The sequence below is a fragment of the Piliocolobus tephrosceles genome, chromosome X, assembly GCF_002776525.5.
Source record: "Piliocolobus tephrosceles isolate RC106 chromosome X, ASM277652v3, whole genome shotgun sequence".
Lineage (NCBI taxonomy): Eukaryota > Metazoa > Chordata > Mammalia > Primates > Cercopithecidae > Piliocolobus > Piliocolobus tephrosceles.
In genome coordinates, this window is record NC_045455.1 from 93957798 (window position 1) to 93973847 (window position 16050).

General features: G+C 42.2%; 1 protein-coding gene across 13 annotated transcripts in view; it reads right to left on the minus strand.

Annotated features, from left to right (window-relative positions):
• Window positions 1-16050, minus strand: part of ZMYM5 (zinc finger MYM-type containing 5) — a 38224-nt gene that overhangs the window by 6555 nt on the left and 15619 nt on the right. For 8 of the 13 annotated variants that reach the window (XM_023190625.1, XM_023190621.2, XM_023190622.3 and 5 more), the window contains 3 exons: window positions 6247-6532; window positions 5209-5374; window positions 3000-3212 (listed from right to left, as the gene is read on the minus strand). In XM_023190625.1, coding sequence (XP_023046393.1) covers window positions 3000-3212; window positions 5209-5374; window positions 6247-6532 — 665 coding nt within the window. Of the gene's footprint in view, window positions 1-2999; window positions 3213-3964; window positions 5375-6246; window positions 6533-16050 lie in introns of those variants that run through there. The other 5 variants (XR_002726047.2, XR_003309416.1, XM_023190629.1 and 2 more) reach the window with 5 other exon arrangements.

The window sequence follows — 16050 nt, forward strand, 5'->3', positions numbered from 1 at the left end:
ATATATATAGGCATATGGTTGCCTAGTTTTGACTATACATATTTCTTTTTTTTTTTTTTTGAGACGGAGTCTTGCTCTGTCACCCAGGCTGGAGTGCAGTGGCGTGATCTTGTCTCACTACAACATCCACCTTCCTGCAACCTCTGCCTCCCAGATTCAAGCGATTCTCCTGCCTCAGCCTCCTGAGTAGCTGGGATTATAGGTGTTCACCACCATGGCCTGGTTAACCTTTTGTATTTTTTGTAGAAACAGGGTTTCACCATGCTGACCAGGCTGGTCTCGAACTTCTGACCTCAGGTGATCTGCCTCCCTTGGCCTCCTAAAGTGCTGGGATTACAGGCGTGAGGCACCCTGCCCGGCTTTTCTTCATTTTTACCTCCTCTTTTGGTGCCTACTTACTAGTAAAAAATTTATAATCTATGTGTAATTCTTGTGCTTTTTGGAGGATAAGCATTATTGCATTTCTCTGAAGCTTATGAGCTCACAACCTTTAACTTAGCAAGAACTCAGACACAGGAAAAACATCCTTTTCTTGTTGTTGTTGTTGAGATGGAGTCTCGCTCTGTTGCCCAGGCTGGAGTGCAGTGGCATCATCTTGGCCCACTGCAACTTCCACCTTCCGCATTCAAGTGATTCTCTTGCCTCAGCCTCCCGAGTATTTGGGATTACAGGCACACAACACCACACCTGGCTAATTTTTGCCTTTTTAGTAGAGATGGGGTTTCACTACATTGGCCAGGCTGGTCTTGAAATCCTGAACTCAAGTGATCCGCCTGCCTTGGCCTCCCAATGTGCATGGATTACAGGCGTGAGCCACCACACCCAGCCTAAATCATCCATTTAAGAAATAAAAAAGGCTTGGAAAATATTAAGACTTAATATAGTTTTAATTTCCAAATTAGAAGGTTACTAGGTTACTTTTGTCATGTAACCGTCTTTGATAACACAACTTACAATATTAAGTCTTTTTAAATTTCATTTTGTTAGAGATAGTCTCATTCTGTTGTCCAGGGTGGAGTGTAATGGTGTAATCATAGCTCAATCACCTCAGTCTCCTGAGGAGCTAGAACTACGAGTGTACGACCACCACATCTGGCTGATTAAAAAAATTGTTTTGTAGACATGGGGTCTCACTATGTTGCCCATGCTGGTCTCCAACTCCCAGACTAGTGCCATCCTCCCATCCTGGCCTCTCAAAGTGCTAGGATTACAGGCATGAGCCACCATGCCTGAACCTTTCTATTTTTTAATGTTCATTGTGTTCTTCTATAAACCAAAAGCTTTCTTAAATATTAGCTGCAATGTATGTAAAGAAAAAAATAATTTAACATAAATAAGGCTTGCACCACTACGCCTGGCTAATTTTTCTATTTCTAGTAGATGGGGTTTCACCATGTTGGCCAGGCTACCCCTGAACTCCTGACCTCAGGCGATCCAACCGCCTCGGCCTCCCAAAGTGCTGGGATTACAGGCGTGAGCCACCACGCCCAGCTATTTTTTCTGTTTTTTAAAAAAAGAAGAAAAAAAAAATTTTCCAAATACATTTATTTTATAAAATACATGTATCCAGAATAATACAAACAACTCCTACAACTCAGTAACAAAAAGACAATTCAGTAAAAAATGGGCTGAAGACCTGATAGACAAAACAGACGCTACCACATTTTAATTTTTTTTTTTTTGGAGAGACAGGGTCTGGCTATGTTGACCAGGCTGGTCTTGAACTCCTGGCCTCAGCTCATTCTCCCACCTGGGCCTCCCAAAGTACTGAGATTACAGGCGTGGAGCACCTCACCTGGCTCCAAATTTTGGTCAGAATGTAGAGCGACTAGAATTATCAAGTGCTTAGTGGGAGTGCGAAATGGTAAAGAAGAAAAATTAGTCTTTTTTTTTTTGAGACGGAGTCTCGCTCTGTCACCCAGGCTGGAGTGCAGTGGTGCGATCTCGGCTCACTGCAACCACCACCTTCCAGGTTCAAGCGATTCTCTCGCCTTAGCCTCCCAAGTAGCTGGGATTATAGGTGCCTGCCACCATGCCAGGTGGATTTTTGTATTTTTAGTAGACGGGGTTTCGCCATGTTGGCCATGCTGGTCTCAAACTCCTGACCTCAGGTGATCCATCTGCCTCAGCCTCCCAAAGTGCTGGGATTACAGGCATGAGCCACCGCGCCCGGCCGAAAAATTAGTCTTTTAACTTCATCCAGGAGTAAACTTTTTCTTTTTCTTTTTTGAGACAGAGTCTTGCTCTGTCACCCAGGCTGGAATGCAGTGGCATGATCTCGGCTCTGCAACCTCTGCCTACCAGGTTCAAGTGATTCCTACGCCTCAGCTTCCCAAGTAGCTGGGATTACAGGCACACACCATCTTGCCTGGCTAATTTTTGTATTTTTAGAAGAGAGGGAGTTTTGTCATGTTGCCCAGGCTGGTTTTGAAATCCTGGCCCCAAGTGATCTGCCTGCCTTGGCCAAAGTGCTGGGATTACAAGTGTGAGCCACTGCCCCTGATCATTTTCTTTTTCTTTCTTTTTTTTTTTCTTTTTTTAGACAGGCTTTCGCTCTGCTGCCCAGTTGGAGTGCAATGGTACAATCATAGTTCACTGTAGCCTCAATCTCCCAGGTTCAAGCAATCCTTACACCTCAGCTTCCAAAGTAGCTGAGACTACAGGCACATGCCGTCATGCCTGGCTAATTCTAAAACATGTTTAGTAGAGATTAGGTCTCACTGTGCTGCCCAGAATGGTCTCAAGCTCCTGAGGTCAAGCAATCCTCCCGCCTCAGCCTGCCAAAATGATGGGATTACATGAGTGAGGCACTGCACCCAGCCCAAGGTAAACTTTAAAACAAGCTTACAACAATCTACAGACTTGAATATTTGAGATGAGACAAACCAATAACACAATGACGAAATGGAATTAAATGAAATTCTAAATCTGGTTCATGTAAGCTGTAAGGGTGAAGCTACTATATATTTGATCATTTAAAGCTGATTAAAAAGAATTACCTGTTTATATTCGTTAATACAACTTTGGCAGCAAAATCTCTTCTGCTGACCTCCAATCACCAGGATGTTGTTTCCAGTACTCTTACTAGGCATGTACTCTCCACAGTGTTCACAGCAGTTCATTATTAGACCATTGGCCAATCTGTACTTATTAAAGCAATGGTTACTGCAGAGTTTATGTGTTACATTATTTACGCTGACTTCATGGCGAATCTAAAAGAAAAACCAGAATTCATTAACTAAGATATATGAACCAGATTAGCATAGCAAGCAATGAGATAACTAGTTTAGCACACCAAGCAATGAGATAACTAGTTTCTGTAACAGAAGCAAAGAATCCCTAATCATATCTCAGAGGAAGTTATACCCAGGGAAAAGATTTTTTTTTTTTCTTCTGAGATGGAGTCTCACTCTGTCACTCAGGGTGGAGTGCAATGGCATGATCTCGGCTCACTACAACCTCTGCCTCCCAGATTCAAGCGATTCTCCTGCCTCAGCCTCCCTCTCAAGTAGGTGGAATTACAGGCACCTGCCACCATGCCCGGCTAATTTTTGTATTTTTAGTAGAGATGGGGTTTCATCATGTTGGCCAGGCTGGTATCGAACTCCTAACCTCAAGTGATCTGCCTTCCTCGGCCTCCCAACATGCTGGGATTACAGGCATGAGCCACCACGCCTTGCTGGTAAAAGATTTTTAAAAAACATATTTTATTTTTTCCTTTATTTGTAAGATCACTTTGATTTTACAAAAGAGGAAAAGATTAATAGGAAAGCAATACAATCAATAATAACTTCCCAAGAGACATTTAATAACAACAGATAATAAACTCTAGTTTTGAGACAAGTTCTTACTATGTTGCCCTGGGCTCGAATTCCTGGGCTCAAGCAAGCCCTCTACTCAGGCCTCCTGAGTAGCTCACATTACAGGCTTGCAGTACCACACCTGGCTTTGGTTTAGATTTTGACGTGACCCACTTAAAAGAAATGGGTCAACAATCTTTTTTTTTTTTTTTTTTTTTTTGATAGTGTCTCTTGCTCTATCACCCTTGCTGGAAAGCGGTGGTACAATCATAGCTCACTCCACCTCAAACTCCTGGACTCCAGTGATCGTCCTGTCTCAGCCTCCTAAGCACTTGGGATTATATGTGTGAGTCAATCATCTCCAAGGATCAACAATTTTTAGACAGTATTTTAAGTAAAGTTCACTGCCCTACAACATTTGTGGAGGGAGCCAAGGGAATCCATACCACCTGTATTCAGGATGGTGACCATATAACCAGAAGCAGGGTAGTTCTCACTCTGGTAACTGCGATAAAATCGTGCCCTTCAGATGCATGACTCAGGGTAACCAACACCAAATGTAGTTACCAAATACTTTATAAAGTGAGCACTGCCTGTATGCATGTTTCTTCTCTTCTAAGAAATGGGAAGACTGCAATATCACTTAATGTTAAGCAAACAGCATACATTCACTCGACTTGTTCCATGTGTTCTTGTACCAGGATCTGTTGCTTCCTAATTTTAACTTTTAGTTCCAGGGGATACATGTGCAGGTTTGTTAGATGGGTATGTTGTTTTTGTTTTTGTTTTTCTTTCTTTCTTTTTTTGAGACAGAGTCTTGCTCTACCGCCCAGGCTAGAGTACAGTGGCACAATCTCGAATCACTGCAGCCTCCGCCTCCCTGGTTCAAGCGATTCTCCTGCCTCAGCCTCCCAAGGAGCTTATGCCACCACGCCCAGCTAATTTTTGTATTTTTAGTAGAGATGGGGTTTTGCCATGTTGGCCAGGTTGGTCTCAAATTCCTGACTTCAAGATATCCGCCTGCCTCGGCCTCCCAAAGTGCTGGGATTGCAGACGTGAGCCGCCACGTCCGGCCACAAGGTCGTTTTCCAGCCCTGGACCCCCAACTCCTGAGACTACATTTTTATTGAATGTCATCAGGAAGAACAAAACCCACCACAAAACAATTGCCTTGTTTATAAGCACAACCAATTCCATAGAAACAGATGTGTACTTTCGATACTATGCAAATGGAATTTTATTTATAAAATATCCCATAGGATAGTTCTAACATATCCTTATTCTTCCTTTCAGCTTCACGTTACACATCCAGAACATGTGCATTATGTAGATGAAAAAGTACATAATAGTACTTAAAAGTTAAAATTATCACTGTTAGCCTAAACAACTTAGGTATAAAAATCCAGACCTCTGCTAAGTTACTACAAATTGTACATCTTGACTTATTAAAAACTCCTTTTTTAAGATTCCGGTTGTTTTCATAGGGAGACAAACAAGATGTACTACAAAATTCTTGGAAGGATCTGCTTGATTCTACTGGAAGAACAACATCAGCCTTCTTTGTAGATGCATCTCTGAAACAGAAGGTATAGACACATACTTTAAGAACACTGCATTTTAATACAAGTCAAATATACTACTAATAATTGCCATTTTTCATTTTCTTATGATTTAATACTAGAAATCAAGTATAACTTTGGATGCAGCAAATCCACTTTTGGCTTTATTGCCAAGAGTTCTTAAATGATATAGAACAAGAAGAGTCAGAGATAAAAATCTTTCGTAGCACAAGAACCTTGCCACAAGTTCTTAAGATTTTTAGATGCATTCAAAAATGCTGGTCATAGGTTGGGCACAGTAGCTCACACCTGTAATTCCAGCACTTTGGGAGACCAAAGTGGGCATATCACTTGAGGTCAGGAGTTCAAGACCAGCCTGGCCAACATGATGAAACCCTGTCTCTACTAAAAATACAAAAAATTAGCTGAGCGTGGTGGCGGGCACCTGTAATCACAGCTACTCGGGAGGCTGAGGCAGGAGAATCGCTTCAACCTGGGAGGTAGAGGTTGCAGTGAGTGGAAATCGTGCCACTGCACTCCAGCCTGGGCAACAGAGTGAGACTTCATCTCAAAAACAAACCAACAAACAAAGATGCTGGTAATAAATTCATAGAACTAAGGTGTAAGATGGGGAAGCAGGGGAGGCAAATGTAGTAGCAGGGAGGAGGGCAATTAATTTTCATACCTATGTTCCATTTTTCTGCCAAGAATAAATACAGCACATACTAGTCCACGGCTTGGATATATTCTAGGAGCTCAAGCTCAATAAACTTGAAGACCCTCCTGCAACAATTCTACCCATCAATCTATCCAGCTCTGCAATGATATTACTTATTTATACCATTAGTATTCAACTACAGGAAGGAATGTGGAAAGGTACTGCTTACTTTTTACATATTACACTTCGTGTGTTTTGAGTACGTTTATGAGAAAAAGAAGAAAGGCAGGTGGTACAGCAAAAGAGGTGAGCTGATCCTTTTCGTTGATAAGCTGTCTGTCCCTTCTGTAAAGGTTTTTTGCAATTTGCACAAGTGATTTTAGCTGGTTTAGTAAGTTGCTGTTGGGCTGTAGGCTGGAAATTCTGCTTACGAAGTAAGGCCACTGGTGATAAAGAATCCACCCCTGGCTGTTTCTGATTACGGGGAAATGAAGCTGACTGGGAGATCCAAGAATCTTAAAAATGAAACAAGAAAAAAATCATGGAACAAATCAAAATGCACATCAGAAAAATAACTTACATTTTCATTTAAGAGTTTAAGAGACAGATGAGGCAGGCGTATAAACATGTGGTTAAGGCCAGACACGCTTGATGTACAATCCCAGGGGAACTATCCACTTTGTATCTCAAGTGAATGATACTCCACCGTGCCAACAATAATAATAAAGTAAATGTTGGCGTCTGGAATTGTGTAATGTGGTAGCTGCTCTTAAGTCAGACTCCAGGTTCAAGTATCTACTGAGCGTAATAGATTATACAAATGTACTAACTGAGGACACCTAACTCATCAGCGTGCTATGAAGAACACACGAGATAAAGTAATGCCTGGCACACAGGCACACTCAAAAAATATTAGCCACTTTTTTTTTTTTTTTTTTTGAGACAAAATCTCGTTCTTTCTCCCAGACTGGAGGGCAATGGCACAATCTCGGCTCACTGCAACTCTGTCCCCCAGGATCAAGTGATTCTCCTGCCTCAGCCTCCCAAGTAGCTGGCATTACAGGTGCACACCACCATGCCCAGCTAAATTTTTTTTTCTTTCTATTTTTAGTAGAGAGGGTGTTTCCCTCTCTAATGTTGGCCAGGCTGGTCACGGACTCCTGGCCCCAAGTCATCCACCTGCCTCAGCCTCCCCAAGTGCTGGCATGAGCCACCACTTCCAGCCTAATCACATCTTTCTGTCTACTCATACCACTAAACAATCAATCCATCTCTTTCTATGTATTTCAAGTAAATTGTAGACATTAGTACATTTACTTTCAAAATACTTTAGACATAATAGTTTAATATAAATCTGTTATTATTTCCCAGTCTTCTAAAACATTACTTATCAGGCATTAATCCAGGTTGTGGATTACTCAGGAAAGACTCAGCTTTCCTAGCCTTACATAGCAGCTGCAGTATCATAAATTACTGCTAGCTTCAAAATGGTGCAGTATTACTTATAGGTGAGGTGCTTCTCAAACTTTATTGTCCATATTAAATCACTTGGGAATCTTGTTTAAATGGAGATTCTAAATTAGAAGGTCTGAGAAGAGATCTGATACTCTGCATTTCTAACCAACTCTCAGATAATGGTGAAGCTTTGAGAAACAAGGCCCTATAATAAAAAATTATTTTGTAATCTCTCTTCAAAAACAGCTTTTCGACAGGTGAGGCAGCTAATGCCTATAATCCCAGCACTTTGGGAGGATAAGGTGGGAGGATCACTTGAGGCCAGAAGTTTAAGACTCAGCCTAGGCAGGGTGCAATGGCTCATGCCTGTAATTCCAGCACTTCGGGACACTGGAAGCCCGGGAGTTTGAAACCAGCCGAGGTAACAAGCCAAAACCCCATCTCCATAAAAAATAAACAAAATTAGCTGGGTGTGGTGGTGCTCACTTGTAGTCCCAGCTTCTCACTCTGTTGCCCAGTCTGAAGTGCAGTGGCATGATCACAGCTTACCGCAGCCTTGAACTCCTGGGCTCAAGCGATCCTCCCATCTCAGCTTCTTGAGTAGCTGGGACAAAAGGCACATGCCATCACACCTGGCTAATTTTTTTATCTTTTGTAGAGACAAGGTCTCACTCTGTTGCCCAGGCTGATCTTGAACTCCAGCACTAAAGCGACCTTCCTGCCTCGCTCTCCCAAAGTGCTAAAATTATAGGCGTGAGCCACCACACCTGGCCACATTTTTTATTTTTATTTTTTGAGACAGAGTCTCGCTCTGTTGCCCAGGCTGGAGTGCAGTGGCGCAATCTGGGCTCACTGCAAGCTCCGCCTCCCAGGTTCATGCCATTCTCCTGCCTCAGCCTCCTGAGTAGCTGGGACTACAGGCGTCCGCCACCATGCCCAGCTAATTTTTCGTATTTTAGGTAGAGACAAGGTTTCACCCTATTAGCCAGAATGGTCTCAATCTCGTGACCTCGTGATCCACCCGCCTTGGCCTTCCAAAGTGCTGGGATTACAGGCGTGAACCACCGTGCCTGGCCCACCTGGCCACTTTTTACTTTTTTTTTTTTTTTTTTTTTTGAGACAGAGTCTTGCACTGTCACCTGGGCTGGAGTGCAGTGGCACGATCTCAGCTCACTGCGACCTCTGCCTCCCAGGTTCAAGCGATTCTCCTTGCCTCAGCCTCCCAAGGAGCTGGGATTACAGGCACACACCACCACGCCTGGCTAATTTTTGTATTTTTAGTAGAGATGGGGGTTTCACCACATTGGTCAGGCTGGTCTTGAACTCCTGACCTCATGATCCGCCCACCTCAGCCTCCCAAAGTGCTGGGATTATAGGCCTGAGTCACTGCGCCTGGCCTATTTTTATATGTAAAATTATAACAATCTGTGAGGCTCTGGATGATGTTAGTATTTCAATCCATAGGTTGGAAGGGGGTTTTTATCAGTGCTCCTCTTAGTGAGTCCTCAGTGTCTACTGAAAACTCCATTTAGCTTCTCTGCAGCCTTTTCTGGAATTGAATGCATATTCAATAGGGAAAAACAGCCCCAGTTCTTCTCTCAGATCTTGGAACCCTAATTTTTCCACTTGATATTTGTAGCTCTTGATGTTTTTAAACAGATACTTTACACATTTTGTCATTTTTCCCCTAATTATTCTCAGCAAGAGGGATAGGACTTAGCTAGGTATCAGAAGTGCAACTCCCTAGATCAGTATCATGGTCAGAAATGTTTATAATGCAACAAAAATATGACAGATGTAAGAGCAAATTCAACAGTATGTGAGAACTGAAGAACTTTCACTGAAACATAGTATACCCTAAAAGTTAAAGAATTAAATGGTCCTTTCTAACAAATTTAATCCTATTTTCTTTTTTTTTTTTTCTTTTTTGAGACGGAGTCTCACTCTGTCCCCCAGGCTGGAGTACAGTGGCACAATCTCAGCTCACTGCAAGCTCTGCCTCCAGGGTTCACGCCATTCTCCTGCCTCAGCCTCCTGAGTAGCTGGGACTACAGGCGCTGCCACCACTTCCCGGTTAATTTTTGTATTTTTAGTAGAGACGGGGTTTCACCGTGTTAGCCAGGATGGTCTCGATCTCCTGACCTCGTGATCCGCCCGCCTTGGCCTCCCAAAGTGCTGGGATCACAGGCGTGAGCCACCGCGCCCGGCCGAATCTATTTTCATAAAACGGAATGCAGTTCTACGTGTACTTTATGAAGGGCCAGTTGTTTTGGTTTTTTTGGTGCTGCCAGCTTCCGCCTGTAATCCCAGCACTTTGGGAGGCCGAGGTCAGTGGATCATTTGAGGTCAAGAGTTCAAACCAGACTGACCAACATGGTGAAACCCCATCTCTACTAAAAATACAAAAAATTAGCCTGGCATGGTGGCACGCGCCTGTTGTCCCAACTACTTGGGAGGCTGAGGCAGGAGAATCACTTGAACCCGGGAGGCAGAGGTTGCAGTGAGGCGAGACTGTGCTGCTGCACTCCAGTCTGGATGGCAGAACGATACTCTGTCTCGAAAAAAAAAAAAAAAGCTTTCAACATTCACCTGTTTTTCAGCATCGCCTTTAACCTGAAAGTTTTTCTAACATTCTCTCCAGAACTGTAGATTAAATCTTATTATCTAAAGGACATAGTTCTATAATTTTTGTTCCCCAAAACAGACCTTCAGAGAACTCAGGAATGTAAATTCATCCATACTTCTATTAAACAGAATAATAGTCTTTCTATTGAAGTTTTTTTTTTTTTTTTTGAGACAGAGTCTCACTCTGTTAACTCAGGCTGGAGTGTGATCTCAGCTCACTGCAGCCTCCATCTCCTGGATTCAAGCGATTCTCCTACCTCTGCATCCTAAACAGCTGAGATTACAGGCGTATGCCACCATGCCCAGCTAATTTTTGTATTTTTAGGGACGAGGTTTCACCACGTTGGCCAGGCTGGTTTGAACTCTTGACCTCAAGTGATCCACCCACCTCGGCCTCCCAGGGTACTGGGATCACAGGCATGAGTCACCGGGGCCCAGCTTTCAGCTACTTTTTTGTATTTTAGTAGAGACAGGGTTTCACCGTGTTGCCCAGGCTGGTCTCAAACTCCGGAGCTCAGGCAATCCGCCCGCCTTGGCCTTCCAAAGTGCTAAGATTACAGGAGTGAGAGACACCACGTCCAGCCTGTTAAAATTTTTAAATCACAAATTTATCAGGTGAAGAGAAAATAGCTGAAATGGCCAGGCAGTGTTGTGGGCCTGTAATCCCAGCTACTTAGGTGACTGAAGTGGAAGGATTGATTGAGCCCAGAAATTCAAGGCCAGCCTGAGCAACATACGGAGACCCTGTCTCCACCCCTGGACCAAAAAAAATCAAATAATATAGTTTTAAATTAATGAGATAAAGGGATGACAAGAATAAAAATAAATCCAAGAGTAATCAAAAACTCTTTCAAACAACGTTGGTAATTCTCAATTATGCCTACAATTTGAGTGAAATGACAGTATAGTAGCTAACTACAGATTTTATTTATTTATTTTTTGAGACAGTCTTGCTCTATTGCCCAGGCTGGAGTGCAGTGGCACTATATTGGCTCACTGCAACCTCCGCCTGCTGGGTTCAAGCGATTCTCCTGCCTCAGCCTCCTGAGTAGCTGGGATTACAGGGGCTCGCCACCACGCCTGGCTAATTTTTGTATTTTTTGTAGAGATGGGGTGTTGCCATGTTGGCCAAGCTAGTCTCCAACCCTGGCCTCAAGTGATCTACCCACCTCAGCCTCCCAAAGTGCTAGGATTATGGGTGTGAGCCACCGCACCGGAATGTTTTTGTATAGTGAAATATCAGTCTATATTATGATTCTATACTGAAAAACATTTATTAACCCAAATACACAATGTTAATTTACTACAGAATGTGAAAAATGGTCTTGAAGACTAAAACATAAAAGAAATATATAGCAAGGCTTCTAGTTTTAAACTCCATGAAAGAGCTTTTATTTATATAAGATGGAATTCATACTTATATAAACATGAATGACATCTAAAACAAGCAATAAATACCTAAAATGTAAGAAATTATTTTAAAACAAAGAGTGAAAGAAATAAAAAGGCATGGTGTGGTGGCTCATGCCTATAATCCCAGCACTTGGAAGGCCAAAGCAGGAGGATAGCTTGAGGTCACAAGTTCGAGACCAGCCCGGGCAACATGGAGAAACCCTACCTCGACAAAAAGTACAAAAATTAGCTGGGCACAGTGGCACACGCCTGTAATCCCAGCTACTAGGGAGGCTGAGGCGGGACAATGGCTTGAACCATGGAGGCGGAGGTTGCAGTGAACTAACTGCACTCCGCCCTGGGTGACAGAGTAAGACTCTGTCTCAAAAAAAAAAAAAGGGCCAGGCATGGTGGCTCATGCCTGTAATCTCAGCATTTTGGGAGGCTGAGGCAGGCAGATCACAAGGTCAGGGGATCAAGACTGTCCTGGCTAACATGGTGAAACCCCATCTCTGCTAAAAAAAATATTTAAAAAATTAGCCAGGCATGGTGGCGGGCAACTGTAGTCCCAGCTACTCAGGAGATTGAGGCAGGAGAATGGTGTGAACCCAGGAGACAGAGCTTGCAATGAGCCCAGATTGCGCCACTGCACTCCAGCCTTGGCAACAGAGTAAGACTCCGTCTCAAAAAAAAAAAAAAAAAAAATTAGCTAGGCATGGTGGTATGCATATCTGTAATCCTAGCTACTTGGGACGCTGAGGTAGGTGGATGGCTTGAGCCTGGGAGGTGGAGGACGCAGTGAGCCGAGATTGTGCCACTGCATTCCAGCCTGAGCGAAACAGCCAGACCTTGTTTCAAAAAATAAATAAGTAAAAATAGACTCAAAAGGATGATTTTCAATGGACATTATTTCAAAGTCTTTGACACCTTCATTGCTTTTAACACAACCTAGAGATTGCAAGTGTTCTATGTTGTCTCAGGTTTAACTATTAATAAGACATGTACATAGTAATAAATGGATGACAGACGTGAATTTGAGAAAATTCATTAAAAATTTCAAATATATTTGTCAATGGTCAACGATATGCAAATTATGATACTACCTTTCAGTTTAGCAAGCTTTAAATAATAACACCTACTGTTAAGGACTGTTTACAATATAGAAAAATAACCCTTTTTTTCTTGAGATGGAGTTTCCCTCTTGTTGCTCAGGCTGGGGTGCAGTGGTGCAATATCGGCTCACTACAATCTCTGCCTCCGGGGTTCAAGTGACTCTCCTGCTTCAGCCTCCCGAGCAGCTGGGATTACAGGTGGCTGTCACCAGGCCCAGCTAATTTTTTGTATTTTTAGTAGAGACAGGGTTTCATCATGTTGGCCAGGCTGGTCTCGAACTCCTAACCTCAAGTGATCCACCCGCTTCAGCCTCCCAAAGTGCTGGGATTATAGGCGTGAGCCATCCATCGCACCCAGCTGAAACTCTAATGCTGCAGGAAAAGTAACACAATTTGGTGGTAAGGGGAATTTTGTATTAACCATCGGATGCTTTAAAAATATGTTGACATCTTGAATGCAAACCTACTTCTAAAAACTTTTCAAGAAAATAAGAGTGCCAAACTTAGAGATGTTTATGAGAAACAGTTTGTAATTGCAAACAGTAGAAACTACCCCAAATAACTAACTACTAAATGACATATAAGCATTAACAGATAATTATATTTAATATGATCTAATGATGATATGTCCAATGCTTCCCTGAGGTCAAGAACAAAACAAGGTTTTATAGTCTACTTGTATTCAGCATTGTATTAGAAAAAGAAACAAAAGGTAATGTGTGAAGTCAAACTATTTCCATAGTAATACCAAGATTTATTGCTTTTTGTACTACGTGGCATTTGCATTGATGATAGAAATGCAAAACCTCTGGCAATGGAACTAAACCGTACTAGTAGTTTTCACTAGTATGCATTTGTGAAAAATAAAGTGTCACCTTCACTTATGAATGTTATCTTAACACCAACTGGTATATATGGAAAACAATTCTGATGCTAATGTACTCAAAGTCAGCATCAGACCTCACAGGTTTAAAGGCCTAGTTCTCAAATAGACTGCCCTCACTTCAGATACCAGCTGCACTTCTAAGCAACTGGCCACAAATCTGGGAGGGGTTCCCAAGGTTGGATTATTTGTTAGAAAGACTCACAGAACTCAGGAAAAGCTCTATACTCACGTTTACAGTTGTTTGTGGTTTTTTTTAAACAAAGGATACAAATCAGAAACAGCCAAATGAAGAGGCTCATAAGGCAAGGTCTGGGAGGGCCCCAAATGCAGAATCTCTGGGCCAGTTTTCAGTGGAAGCAGTAGCATCACCCACCTGGCACACCGATGTGTTCATCAACCAAAAGGCTGCACTGAACTTCAAAGTCTACAGTAGTTTTATTTGGGTTTCATTATGTAGGCATGACTCATTGGCCACATGACTGAATTCAGCTCCAGATCCCCTCCCCTCCCAGACTTTGGGCTGGCTCAAAGACCTAAATGTCAATCCTATCGTTCATCTTTCTGGTGTCCAGACCCCACTGTGAGTCATCTCATCTCTTAGCGTAAATTCAGGTATGATCCAAGGAGCTTATGAGTATAGCAAAGATACTTGGAAATTTTAAGGATTTAGAGTCTCTCTTACAGGAACCAGGGACAAAAATCATCTTTACTACAGATGTCTTTGGTGAAACAGTAAAAGTTATTAATAATTTCACTAAATGTTAGCCTTTGACATCTTAATTTTCTGTATAACAAACTGGGTAGTATGCATAAAGCATTTGTTTCGTACCAAAGTACAAAGGTTATCTTATTAAAAAGCAGAAAAGTGCTTGCACAGTTGCTAGACTATAAGTTGAACTAGCCATTTTTCATGGAATACCATTTTTACTTGAAAAACTGACAAACTATGACTACTGGAGACATTTTCTCAAAAATCAATCAAAAGAGTCTATCACTTCAAGAAAACAGAGTATTTGTTGCTGATGAGAAAATCCGACCTTTCAAGTGAAAAATCAGAATTTCTGAAAACTTCGGGCACATGTTCGTAGGACCTCCTGAGGGCTGTCACCACCAAAAAAAAAAAAGGTGAATTTTTGAAAACTTGTATCCACTACCATTAACTTGACAGCTTCCTAAAGTGTCAACATTTAGGAGGATCTGAGTGAACCAGTATTTTCCAAATAACCAATGCACAATGTTATTAAGTAATACAAAGGTTAAAAATCCATTCAAAATCAATAGATTTTAAACTAATAGACCAGTCTGTACCAAATATAGTCCCCTGTCTCTACCAAAGAAAAAAAAAATAGCAGGGTGTTACAGCATGCGCTTGTAGTCTCAGCTACTCAGGAGGCTGATATGGGAGGATAACTTGAGCCCAGAAGTTTGAGGCTGCAGTGAGCTATGATCATGCCACTGCACTCTAGTCCAGGAAACAGAGTGGGATCCTGACACTATGAAAAAATTTTTTGAGATAGTCTCACTCTGTTGCCCAGGCTGGAGTGCAAGGGCGTGATCTCAACTCACTGCAACCTCTGCCTCCCAGGTTCAAGTGATTCTTGTGCCTCAGCCTCCCAGTAGCTAGGACTATAGGCAGGCACAACCACGCCCAGCTAATGTTAGGCATTTTTAGTAGAGAGAGAGTTTTGTCATGTTGGCCAGGCTGGTCTCGAACTCCCAGCCTCAAGTGATCCTCCTGCTTTGGCCTTGAAAAGTGCTGGGATTACAGGCATGAGCCACTGTGCCTCGTGATGAAAACTGAATTATATGGTTGCAAATCCCACATTCTAACAACTTCGAAAACTACTAATTGTCAGGTTTTGGTGCTGCATCAAAAGAAAACTATCCACATCTAAAAAGACGTTGAAAATACTCCTCCCTTCTCCAACCACCTATCTATGTGAGGCCAGATTTTCTTCTTATACTTCAAGCAAAACAAAATACTACAACAGACTCAATACAGAAATACATGCGAGAAGCTAGATATACCTGTCTTCTATTAAGCCAGATTTTAAAGTGATTTGCAAAAATGTAAGACAATGTTACTTTCCACTAAATTTCTTTGAAAATAGTTATTTGTCATTATAAATCTTATTTATGTTATATAATAGGTAATTATTATGAAATGAATAGCTTTAATTTTTCTTAAGATTTTATCTTATTTTTTGAGACAAAAAAATTTCTGTTGCCCAGGCTGAAGTGCAGTGGCATGATCTCAGCTCACTGCAACCTCAGCATCCTGGGATCAAGCAATTCTCATGTCTCAGCCTCCCAAGTAACTGTGACTGTAAGAGCATGCCATCATGCCCAGCTAATTTTTTTTTTTTGTATTTTTGGAAGAGACAGGGTTTCACCATGTTGGCCAGGCTGGTCTTGAATTCCTGACCTCAGGTGATCAGACCGCCTTGGCCTCTGAAAGTGCTGGGATTACAGGTGAGAGCCACCACACCCAGGGTAATTATTATTTTTTGAGACTGGGTCTCACTCTGTTACCCAGGTTGGAGAGCAGTGTTGTGATCATAGC